Raw genomic sequence first — 12,225 nt, forward strand, 5'->3', positions numbered from 1 at the left:
TTGAGTCCCACATGGGGCTTCCCATAGGGAGTCTGCTTCTCCCTCTGCCTATGTCTCTGCCTCTCTCTGTGTGTCTCTCATGAATAAATAAATAAAATCTTAAGAAAAAAAAAAAAGAACTCTTTGAACAGTCATCTAAATCCAAGGCTTCCCAAACCAGTAGTACATCAGTCTCTCAGTTTTCTTATGAAAATATAGATTCCTGGTGACTCCAACCTCACCCTCCCCTAATCCTGACCCCAAGTCTGTCTGACTTGAAAGCTCTTACTTTTAACATCTCATCCATCTCAGTATGTTCTGCTAAGGGGTAGGGGGCAGAGAAAGGCCAGATGTAGGGTCTTTGGGATTTCCAACACTTTTATCCCCTTCTTGACCTGGAGGGGGGAACTCTAAGGAGTAAGAGTAGAAAAATTATAAACAGTTGGATTGAGGGACACTTTGTTTTTTAAGGCAATACAGACACATGTCTCAAAAATAAAAGCAACTTAAAATGACATACAGTGAGAGGCACCTGGGTGGCTCAGCGGTTGAGCATCTGCCATCAGCTCAGGGTGTGATTCTGGAGTTCCGAGACCTAGTCCCACATCAGGCTTCCTGCAGGGAGCCTGCTTCTCCATCTGCCTATGTCTCTGTTTCTCTCTCTGTGTCTCCCATGAATAAATGAATAAAATCTTAAAAAAAAAAAAAAACAGTTGGATTGAAGTGGGGACTCCTCGGGCTTCAGTTTTCAAGACCTTGTACCAAATGACCTGAAAACCAGATAGCAGTTCCTCCTCTGCACCATCCTTATCCCAAAGTTACTCATCTCCTTAATATGTAAAGAGTTCCTAGAAATTGATAAGAAAAAGAATAAGAACCTAATGAAAATGAGAAAAAGATCTGAAACCGTGTTCACATAAAGGAAATAAGTGGTCCTTAAACATGAGGGTGCCCAGCCTCATTTATTATAAGATAAATGCATATTAACCATACATTGAGATATTCTATTTCCTGTGTCAGGCTGGCAAAAATGAAAAAGTTGATAAACAGTAAAGGGTAAAACACACACACACACACACACACACACACACACAAACACACAAAACCAATGTTGGCGAGGATGTGATAGAACCGACTTTCTCCCATGCATTGATGATGGGTGTGCAGATTGGTGCTACACCTAAGGAGGGCAATTTGACAGAAACTACCATGATTAGGGATTCTTTTTGTTTTTTAAGATTTTAAATTTTTTTCTAATTTTTTATTTATTTATGATAGTCACAGAGAGAGAGAGAGAGAGAGGCAGAGACACAGGCGGAGGGAGAAGCAGGCTCCATGCACCGGGAGCCTGATGTGGGATTCGAGAAGCAGGCTCCATGCACCGGGAGCCTGATGTGGGATTCGATCCCGGGTCTCCAGGATCGCGCCCTGGGCCAAAGGCAGGCGCCAAACCGCTGCGCCACCCAGGGATCCCTGTTTTTTACGATTTTATTTATGTATTCATGAGAGATACAGAGAGAGGCGGAGACACAGGCAGTGGGAAGAGAAGCAGGCTCCATGCAGGGAGCCAGATGTAGGACCCGATCCCAGGACTCTAGGATCACGCCCTGGGCTGAAGGCAGGTGCTTAACTGCTGAGCCACCCAGGTGTCCCTGATTATGGATTCATACATGCTTCCATCTGACAATCTCATACATTGTAGGCATTTATCCTACATTATGGTTGCATACATCCCAAATAATGAGTGTACCAAGGTTTGCTTATTGCAACATAGTTTATAACAATAAGAGATAAGAAGCAATCCAAATGACCCTCAGCAAAAGATAGGCTAAATAAATCAGAGTACAATCATCTCATGGAATCTTGTGCAACTTTTAAGAAGACAAGGAAGCGTCTAGTACTGATATAAAAAGATATCCAAGAGACCATGTTAGGTGGAAATTAGCAAGGTAAAAAAACATATGTAATAAGTTACTTCCTGTTTAAGAAAGAGGTAAATACACATAATAATATTTGCTTGGATTTCTATAAGGAAACTCAAACTAAGGTACGAACAAGTTAACAATAGTAGTTGCCTATGGAGGGTTCGGTAGTAGTGAGACTTTTCACTGTATGTCACTTTTTTCTTTCTTTCTTTTTTTTTTTTTTAAGATTTTATTCAATTGTTCATGAGAGACACAGAGAGAGAGGCAGGGACATAGGCAGAGGGAGAAGCAGGCTCCCTGCAGGGAGTCTGATGCAGGACTCGATCCTGGGACCCCAAGATCATGCCCTGAGCCAGAGGCAGATGCTCAACCACCAAGCCACCCAGGTGCCTCTCACTGTATGTCATTTTAAGTTGCTTTTATTTTTGAGACATGTGTCTGTATTGCCTTAAAAAACAAAAAAGCCAAAACAAAAACCAAACCTTCCTTTAAAGAGTTATTTATTTATTTATTTATTTATTTATTTATTTGAGACACAGAGAGAGAGAGAGATTTAGAGAGAGAGAGGCAGAGACACAGGCAGAGGGAGAAGCAGGCTCCATGCAGGGAGCCTGACGTGGGACTCGATCCTGGGTCTCCAGGATCACACATGGGCTGAAGGCAGCGCTATACCACTGAGCCACCAGGGCTGCCCCAAACCTTCCTTTATTTATTTATTTATTTATTTTTATTTATGATAGTCACAGAGAGAGAGAGAGAGGCAGAGACATAGGCAGAGGGAGAAGCAGGCTCCATGCACCGGGAGCCCGAAGTGGGATTCGATCCCGGGTCTCCAGGATTGCGCCCTGGGCCAAAGGCAAGCGCCAAACCACTGCGTCACCCAGGGATCCCCCCAAACCTTCCTTTAAAAAAGAAAATAGAACACGGCCTTCAAAGTGAAGAAGATATGGATTCAAACTCCAGCTCCGCTTACTAATATATAAGGACCTTACATTTCTGAGCCTCAGTTTCCTCACCTGTAAAATGGGTACAGTGATAGTGTCTTCTTTGTAGATGTCTGTGCAAAGTACGTGGGGTAACATAAATGTAAATGCCTAAGACGGCGCCTGACACATGGTCAACACTCAGTACTTTTTTACAAGTGTAAAGTTTCCACTACTTGGGATCCCTGGGTGGCGCAGAGGTTTGGCGCCTGCCTTTGGCCCGGGGCCCAATCCTGGAGACCCGGGATCGACTCCCACGTCAGGCTCCCTGCATGGAGCCTGCTTCTCCCTCTGCCTGTGTCTCTGCCTCTCTCTCTGTCTCTCTGTGTGACTATCATGAATAAATAAAATCTTTAAAAAAAAAAAAAAAAAGTTCCGACTACTTTATGAGCTTGAGTTAGTTTCTTCCCGTGTCTCCCCTGGCCTGACTTACCCAGAGTCCCACAGCCAGGACAAAGATGAAGTACAGAACCAGCACGGCGATGTCACCCGGCTCCAGGCTCCTCTGGGGAAAAGCCTCCAGGGGATCTGACTGGGGGGTCTGAGGGCTGCTGGAGCTGCTCTCCATGGTCCTGAGCAAACTCTCCAACCTGCGGGAAGTGCAAATGTGTCAGGGGCCAGAACCAGAGGCGCATCGCCCACACTCTCTGGGGCTGCCTCCTCGGAGCACCCAAATGAGAGGACACCCACGGAGGGATGTGTGGTAGGGACACGTCATCCAGGAAGGCAGAACCACCCACCCATCTGTCTGTCCATCCGTTCACTCATTCATTCAGCAAATACAGTAAAGTCAACAGCTAATTTTTAGCAATTCAGCCATCACTTGGCAAAATATTAAGAATAAACAGCATGTAAAAATAAAAAAAAATAAAAAAATAAAAAAAATAAAAAATAAAATAAAAAAAATAAATAAAAAAAAATAAAAAAAAAGAATAAACAGCATGAATAGTACAAATGGTTTCATCATCCAGGAGTGTGAGTCAAACAAGACACTGGAGTTGCTCCCCATTTCTGAGGAACCTCTGAGCTAGGTGACGGTCAAGCTGACAATTTTGTCGATGGATCAGCTAAACACCATGATCTTGTTCTAATGCTGGATAGGTCCATAAAATTCCACATATTTAGTGATTGATATATATATATTGCCTCCGACATGCCAGGCATCATCCTAAGTGTTTACTATTCATGAGCTGTCATCATTCCCATTTTACAGATGGGAAAATTGAGGCACAGCAACTTTAAGTAACTTGCCCGAGGTAATACAGCTCAAGTGGTAGAGCTGGGATTTGAAGGCAAATGATCTTGCTCTAGAATGCATATTTTGAACCACTAACTAAGCTGTTTCTCAGTGTCCTGCACTTGTGTGGACAATTTAAGGGATTTCTAAGGTGAGCAGATAAATGTTCCCTTCAAGGATGTGTACATTCTAATCCCCAGAACCTGTGAATATATTAGGTTATATGGCCAGAAAACAAATTTACACATTTTTCCTGGATTATCTGAATGAGCCTGTTGCAACCACAAGGGTCCTTAAAAGTGAAGAGGGAATCAGAAGAGAGAACCAGAGATGGCAGCGAGAGAAGGATTTGGCCCAGTGTTGTTGGTTTTGAAGATGAAGAAATAGGGATCGCAAGCCAAGGAATGCAGGCAGCTTCTAGAAGCTGGAAACAAGTTAATGCGTTCCACCCTAGAGCCTCTGAAAGGAACTCAGCCCTGCTGCCACCTTGAGGTTAGCCCAGTGAGACTCACTTAAACTTCTGACTTCCAGAACCGTAAGATAATAACCCTGTGTTGTTTCAAGCTGCTGCATTGTTGGTAATTGGAAACTAATAAAATTCCCAAGGGTGATTTTCGACCATAAGTGATTTGGGCATTGACTTATTCCTGTGTTAATGTGTGACTCCACTCTGGGATTTGGGGAATGAAAAGACTCCCTGACCTCTACGATGTGTAGCCCAATACTGGGAAATTCACTCATCAGATAACAACACAAAGATGTTCCATATAAAGGAGGGGCTTAGAGGCAGATGTGTTAAGGATTCAAGCTTAGAAGCATAGATCAGGGGCTCCTGGGGGGGTTGAGTCAGTTAAGCATCTGCCTTCGGCTCAGGTCATAATCCTGGAGTCCTGGAATCGAGCTCCACGCGCCCCCTGGGCTCTCTGCTCAGCAGAGAACCTGCTTCTCCCTCTTCCTCTGCCACTCCCCCTCCTTGTCTTCATGCTTTCTCAGTCAAGTAAATATAATCTTTAAAAAAAAATCAATAGGACTTGGTGATTTGTTGACAGGGTAATAAGAACTAAGGAGTAATTTCGTGCTTCTGCTCAGAGTTGCCCACAGACAGAGCAGCCTGATTACCTGGGCAGGATGATCCTTGTTTCTAGAGTAGGTTTCTTCGACTTCAAAATCCCTGACATTTTGGGCAGGATAATTCTTTGTTATGGGGTGAGAAGGCTATCCTGTGCATTGGAGGATTTTAACAGCCTCACCAGGAGCTCCCTACCAGATGTCTTACTGTCCTGAAAGAGGCAGCTGGATGTTCACTTGGAGAAGGTGCCTCAGGGGGGCGCTCCAGGATCTTAAGTTCCCTTCCCACATCAAGGATAGCTTTGGACTTAACCCCAGGGGCTGCACCTTGCTTTGTTCTGTAGGCCAGGTGGTCACAGCTGTTCAGACCTTGGACAAGGCGTGGCCCCCTCCCGGGAAGGGAGAACCCCAGCAACCAGGGATCCACTGCATTTATGGAGAAGAAGGAAGGAAGAGAGAGGAAAGAAGGAGGGGGGGGGGAAACAGCTGGTACTGGGAACACCCAGCTCACTTACTCTGTCCTACTGCAGGAAGAAGGAAGTAGCAGAAGCCGGGATGCCCTTCAGTCTAGATTTTATGATCATCGTCCTCCATGAAATTGGATAATAATCTGCTTGGAACTAACCTCACTGATCCACGCACTTGCAAAGCCTTCATGCAAGAATGGGAAGGAGACTGCCAGTTCTAGGGTGGGGGCAGAGGCTCATAAAGGGGCACCTGGGTGCCTAGGTCAGTTGAGTGTCTGACTCAAGATTTCAACTCAGATCATGATTTCCGGATCAGGAGATCCAGCCCGAGTGATGGGCTCGGGCCCCACACTCAGGGCAGGGTCTGCTTAAGATTCTCTCTCCCTCTGCCCCTCCCCCACTCACGCTCTCTAAAATATTGAAAAAAAATAAAGGACGGAAAGGCACATTCTGGGGGCTTGGGGAGGAGAGGCCTAGACGGTCCCTCGAATTATCTCAGGGGTGAAATCGCTATTAGGTAGGGAGTGCTATTGTCCATCACAGGTGAGGCAAGGAAGGGAGGTTTAGCATCATGTCCAAAGCCAGGGCGCGAACCCACATCTGTATGGTTTCACAGCCTGTGTTTTTAAACACTTCAACCTGCTGCTTCCAAATCGTGGGGCTTTGGGGAAGGATGAGGGCTAGGAGCTCAGGACGCAGTCCAAGGTGGAGATTGATGCTGAACTGGGGAGTAGGGTGGTTTGTTCTAGAACCCAGCAGGTCTGGAAGGGAGACAGGAGGGGCAGTGGGTGGAGGGGCGGGCCAGCCCCTCCCCCAGCTGCCCCTTGCAGGCCTCTGCCCGCCAGGCACCGAGGGCGAGGGCGGCGGGAGCCCATAAACAACTTATTCATCCCGGCCCTGGGCAGGCTGGCACGGACTCCAGGCTCTTCCTGGGTCCAGGGAGGTGGGGGCCCTGCAGGGGCTGGGAGGCAGGAACAGGCGTGGGGACCCCGGTGCTGAAGGGCCCGGCCTGGCGCTCACTCCACCGCGGCCCTCTGACTGCGTCTGCTCAGCCCTGGGAGGCAGACGCTGTCCCCAGTCCCCTCCACAGGCAGGAAAGGGAGGCGTGAAGACGGTGTGGGTGCTAGCCACTTGCTTCAAGGTCACAGTAAATGCCAGAGGTGGGATTCAAACCCAGGTCCTCGGCTGCAAGAGTTCGCATTGTCCACTACTGGCTGCTCTGTCCTTACTGACTCCCTTCCTCCTGCCCTTCCTTCCTGTCTGCCCCCTCCTTCACTCCTTCCCTCCTTCCTTCTGTTTACACACACACACACACACACACACACACACACGCAAATATTTATTAGGCACCAGCTGTGTGCCAGGCTCTGTGCTGGGCCCTGGGGACTCAATGGGACAAACATTAGGCACCAGCTGTGTGCCAGGCTCTGTGCTAGACACAGAGGACAAAGTAGTGAACAGACACGGTCCCCATTCTGGTGGGTTCCTCCACTGGCCCCTCGCAGCACTGTGCACAAGAGCCCCTTGCACTGCTCCTTGCACAGTGCTCTTGCCCGGCTCCAGGACTGCCACGCTGAGGGTGGGCTCCGGCTTCACCTCCTGCGAGGGACCCTCTGTGACTGCGGGCAGGGTTAATGGGAGTCTGGACAAAGCCGGCGTTGTAACAACGGCTTTGTTTGCCAGAACACCCTGGCCTCCCGGTCACCAATGGCCTGGAGAACAAAGAAGCTCAGCACCCAGGGACGCTGCTCACCCTTTTCCTTTGAGCCAGTTACATAATTTGCCACGCCTCGGTGCGAGGAAAAGACCAGAAACATGGCCACAGTTGGGGCGGGGGCATCTGGTTCCTTAGCTGGCTCCCCCATGTGCATCTGTCCACTGCAGGAGGGGGTGCAGGAGAATGGGGGTGAACATTATTTTTTAAAACTTTTGTGTGTCTTGAAACATTTCATAACAAAAGAAAAAAACAACTAGACTTACAGGATAAACCCATCTGCGTATATTAAATACATTCCAAGACATGAAATAGCTCGATGTATTTTAAACAGCTCGATGCAGGCCTATCTGTCGAGGAATGTCAAACGCATTAGTGGGGGGGCAGAGAACGAGAGAAAGAGGCAGGGAGAGGGGGAGGGGCCCTGCATAGACCAGAGATGAAGACAATTTTACTACAAGTTTTAATTATAGACGAAAACTCTCTGGAAAAGAGATGTACTCTGACAAAGGGTGGAGATATTAGAGCTGCATTGCCCAGTTCAAATCCCAGCTCTACATTTTTTTTTTTTTAAGATTTTATTTATTCATGAGAGACACAGAGACAGAGGCAGAAACACAGGCAGAGAGAGAAGCAGGCTCCATGCAGGGAGCCTGATGGGGGACTTGATCCCGGGACTCTGGGATCACGCCCTGGGCTGAAGGCAGCGCTAAGCTGCTGAGCCACCTGGGTGTCCCCCAGCTCTGCTTCTTACTAGCTTCATGACCTTAGGTCAAGAAACTCTGAGGGTCAGTTTTCTCATCTGTAAAATGCAGATAGGTCGGTTAAGCTCAGGTCTGGACCTGGAGGTCATGAGTTCAAGCCCCGGATTGCACTCCATGCTGGGCTTAAAAAAAAAAAACAAAATGCAGATAGTAATCAGACCTGTTGCAGGTTTATTAAGAGCATTACTGGAGTTCATTATATAGTACGATTAAGTCTAGAATACTTGAGTCTGTCTCTGCCCTTGTTATAAAAAAGGGTGGGGGGCACCTGGGTGGCTCAGAGGGTTGAGTGTCTGCCTTGGGCTCTGGTGATGATCTCCAGGTCCTGGGATCAAGTCCCATGTAGAGCTCTCGGCTCAGCTGGGAGCCTGCTTCTTCCTCTGCCCTCTCCCCCTGCTCGTGCTCTCTCTGTCTCTCTTTCAAATGAATAAATAAAATCTTTAAAAAAGAAAAAATAGAGCCTGGACTTTGTGGTCCAGTAGATCCCGACCACCTGCATGTGTGAATCTCATTTTAAATGCACAGCCCCCCAAAAGGTCAGGTCTTGGATCAACCCCATTGAACAGGTGAGGAAAACAGAGCAGAGGGCCCTGGGCCCAAGGTCACGCCACTGGTAAATGACTGAAACCAGGTCCAGCCTGGGCTTTAAGCCCTGAGCTGGTAACCATTGCCTGGTACTGGACCCTTGGCAGGGAGAACTCCAGGGGTGATGACCTTTGGTAATGAGCTTATCATAATTTCCTAAAGAATAGAGCATCCAAATGCCAAGGAGGCATCACAAGGGGGTCACATCCCATTTGGAGACCAGGCTGTTCAACCCCAGTCCCTGCCCCACCCCATGCGATGGCCACTGCGCCCACCCTGATGCTGTACCAGACATTAGAGAGCCTTAGGTCATGCGTTCAATCACTCACTCACCCACCCAGTGGTCCTCGAGTGCCCGTGATGTGTGGGGCACCGCGCCCAAGCCCGGCCAGCGGCTGCCACGGCATGCAAGCACACCATCGAAGCATTCAGGGGGTCTTTTTCGGCTCCCAGGATCTAATGCTCCCTAATTCATTCCAGTCTACTTCCCAAGCATGGCTAAATCCACCCATTTTTCCCTCTACTTTACTTCCAGTGCTTGCACCCAAGCCAGCCGTATTTCATCTAGACCAGCACAAGGACCTCCCTTCTCCCCTCCTTCCATTCCACCCCTCAGATGGAAGCCAGAGGGATATCTGGCCAGGTGTGGTCAACCGCAGAATCGTGCTGCCACTAATGTGCCCTGCGATGGCCCGCCCTCACCTCACCCCAGCCCTCTTCCTATTCCTGGTGGTAGGGTCTTTGCCATTCTGTTCCCTCTGCCTGGAATGCTCTTCCCTATGGCCTCGGCTTGACCAGCTCCTACCCATCCTTCAGATGTCACCCTATCGTCACAGCCCCAGAGGAGCTCCCTCTCAGCCTCAATCTAAATCGAGTCCTTGGAACGCCTGGGTGGCTCAGTGGTTGAGAATCTGCCTTTGGCTCAGGGCATGATCCCAGGGTCCTGGGATCAAGTCCTGTATCGGGCTCCCCACAGGGAGTCTGCTTCTCCCTCTGCCTCTCTCTCTCTCTCTGTGCCTCTCATGAATAAATAAATAAAATCTTTTAAAAAGCAATCAAGTCCTTGATTTGCCGACCTAGCAAACATGACCTCTCATCACTGTTGAATCACACATCTGATTTGTATGAATGTTTCACTGCTGGCCATCCCTGCTATGCCATAAGCTCCTTGCAGGCAGGGACCGTGTCTGTCCTATTCACATGGTATCCCCAAAGCTGGCACTCAACAAACATCTGTGCAACAAATACGGAATTTTCAGAGCTTTTGCCATATACCCTTGTACATTGTCACACACACACACACACACACACCCCACCTCCCACCCCCACCCCACAGAAAGTCCTATCCCCAGGACCTGGGGAGGGCACCTGTCTCATCGGCTTCCCTAGAATCATTTAGCAGAAAACTGGATATTGTGGGTAAGCTCCCAGTTGTGCTGGTTGAGGCTCGACTTTGCACACTTGTACACACTTGGACATGTTTCTAGTGGCTCTCAGTCTCTGTGAATTAGGGTGGCTGTGTCCTCGGGGCTGACCATCCAGTGAGACCAGGCCCAGGATGTGACGCCCTCTGCACGTGCCCAGCACGTTCCAGCAAAAACTCATATTTGCCTGGCAAGTAGCAGCTGGCCGCGGTGACAGCAAGCATAGACATTGCCACCTGCATTTCACTTTGGGTCCTTGAGAGACGCCAGGCCTGTAGCCTGGGCTGAAGTTTACACTCCCCTTTAACAGATAAGAATCTGAGGCTCAGTGAACTGAGTCTCTGACCATGGGAAGGGGAAGGACAGGGACCTGCACCTGGTGCCACTGGCTGTACCCACTCCCCCAAATGTACTCCACTCCTCCGGTATGTGAGCACCCCAACCCCGGGCTCACAGCTGGAGTCTTCTCAGCCACCACCACCTCCAGTCCTCCCACCAGCCTCCCCAGTTTGCAGAATAGCTGTTAGGCTGGGCGGGGTGCAGGTAGGGAATCTTACCTTCTTCTGGGTGCTGGGCTCGCCTGCCCTGGGGAGGGGGGCGCTGCCCGTGGCTTCTGAGGCAGGAGGACTGTGCGAGGAGGGGGACACCTGGGCCCCTCTGCTCTCACGGCCAGTGCTTAAGAGGACGGTGGCTGCCCTCTCCTGCACCGCCTACAGCTGGGAGTCTCCTTGCGGGTCAAACTCCAAATTCCAGGCTGGGCTGCAGCAGGGATCAGAGGAAGAGAATGATCTCCCCGGGCCAAGCAGAGGCTGGGCCCTGTCCTGAACCCTTGAACTTGAACTCGGAGCAGGCTTCTGTGGGGAGGGTGGCCTGCCCTTAGCTCCGCCCACACAGCCTCCACTGAGGGCCTCACCTGGAGGGGGGCCCATGGCAGGGAGGGGTAGGGGAGCGCAGGAGCCCCGCACTGTCCTGCTGCACTCACCCACTCTTCCAGGCCCGCCTCCACGCTGGGGACAGGCGGGCTTGGGACGGGCTGGGGGAGGGGGGAGGAGAGATGCTGGCGGGGGAGGCAGGGGACAGCGGAAAAATCCCAGGAGGGCACTCGCAGCCTGGGCCCCACCGCAGCAGCAGCAGAGACAGTGAGACACCACCCTTTGTTCAGCCCCTTTTCCCGGGTGTGCTCCAGACCAAGGCTGGGCAAAAAGACAGGCATCTGGAACCCAGGGGAGACATCGGGATGGCCCATGACACCAGGACCAGCAGTGCAGGATGGCAGAAGGCTTTCACTGGATGCTCTGAGCATTCCAAAACATTTTTAAATAGATACCAGTATTTACAAACCAGGAGACTTGAAACGAGACTCTGACTTCTCACTGTCATAGAACATTCTGAAGATCTGGCCACACCAGGCCCACATGGCCACGGGGCAGCTGCTGGCCAGAGCTGAGGTGTAGCCACCCTGTCATCACAGACCCCACCTCCAGCCCCCCTCTCTCCCTCAGTAGCCCCAGGGGGACTCTGGGTGTGCAGCCCTGCCCCCGGGCCCCTGCCCCCGCGCAGGGTAATTCAGAAAGACCAGTGTAGTGACGACGCCCCAGGCTTTGTTCCAAGGGCTTTCTTTACACATTTTGCTCACTTGATCTTTCCATCAACCCTCTAAGGCAGATTCTATGATTATCTGGCTTTCACCGAGGAGGAAGGAGAGGTAAAGGCAGTAATGGAAGAGAGTGCGAAGAAAGGCAGGCAGGGAAAGGGACCCCACCACCACCCCCATCCTAAGAGGAAACTCCCCTTAAAAGGAAAAAGACCCCATCCTATTCTAAGCTTTACAGGAAGGAAGGGAATGGCCTTGGGTGTCCTAACCCAGGCACCCAGGCCAGCTCAACTGGCCAGTGGGATATTTCAACAAAGAGCTTGATCTGGTGGCCTGAGGCTGGCTGGCATGCCCTAGGGTCAGGGGCGGCCACCGCCCTCTTCATCCTCCAGGCTACAAAACAGCACAGTGGAAGGTTGGTGTTTCCACGGGAACAACTACTTGAGAGGCAGATGAGCTTGGGGACAAAGAACTGGTTGGGTGAC

General features: G+C 50.2%; 1 protein-coding gene across 2 annotated transcripts in view; it reads right to left on the reverse strand.

The window, feature by feature from the left end:
* SLC5A11 (solute carrier family 5 member 11) overlaps positions 1–11,123 on the reverse strand; it is a 46,358-nt gene extending 35,235 nt beyond the window's left edge. For both annotated transcript variants that reach the window (XM_041747017.1, XM_041747016.1), the window contains exons 1-2: positions 10,704–11,123; positions 3,321–3,477 (exon numbers count right to left, since the gene is read on the reverse strand). In XM_041747017.1, coding sequence (XP_041602951.1) covers positions 3,321–3,455 — 135 coding nt within the window. In that variant the 5' untranslated portion in view covers positions 3,456–3,477; positions 10,704–11,123. The remainder of the gene's footprint in view (positions 1–3,320; positions 3,478–10,703) is intronic.
* Between the last annotated feature and the right edge of the window lie 1,102 nt (positions 11,124–12,225).

The sequence above is a fragment of the Vulpes lagopus genome, chromosome 3 (assembly GCF_018345385.1).
Source record: "Vulpes lagopus strain Blue_001 chromosome 3, ASM1834538v1, whole genome shotgun sequence".
NCBI lineage: Eukaryota > Metazoa > Chordata > Mammalia > Carnivora > Canidae > Vulpes > Vulpes lagopus.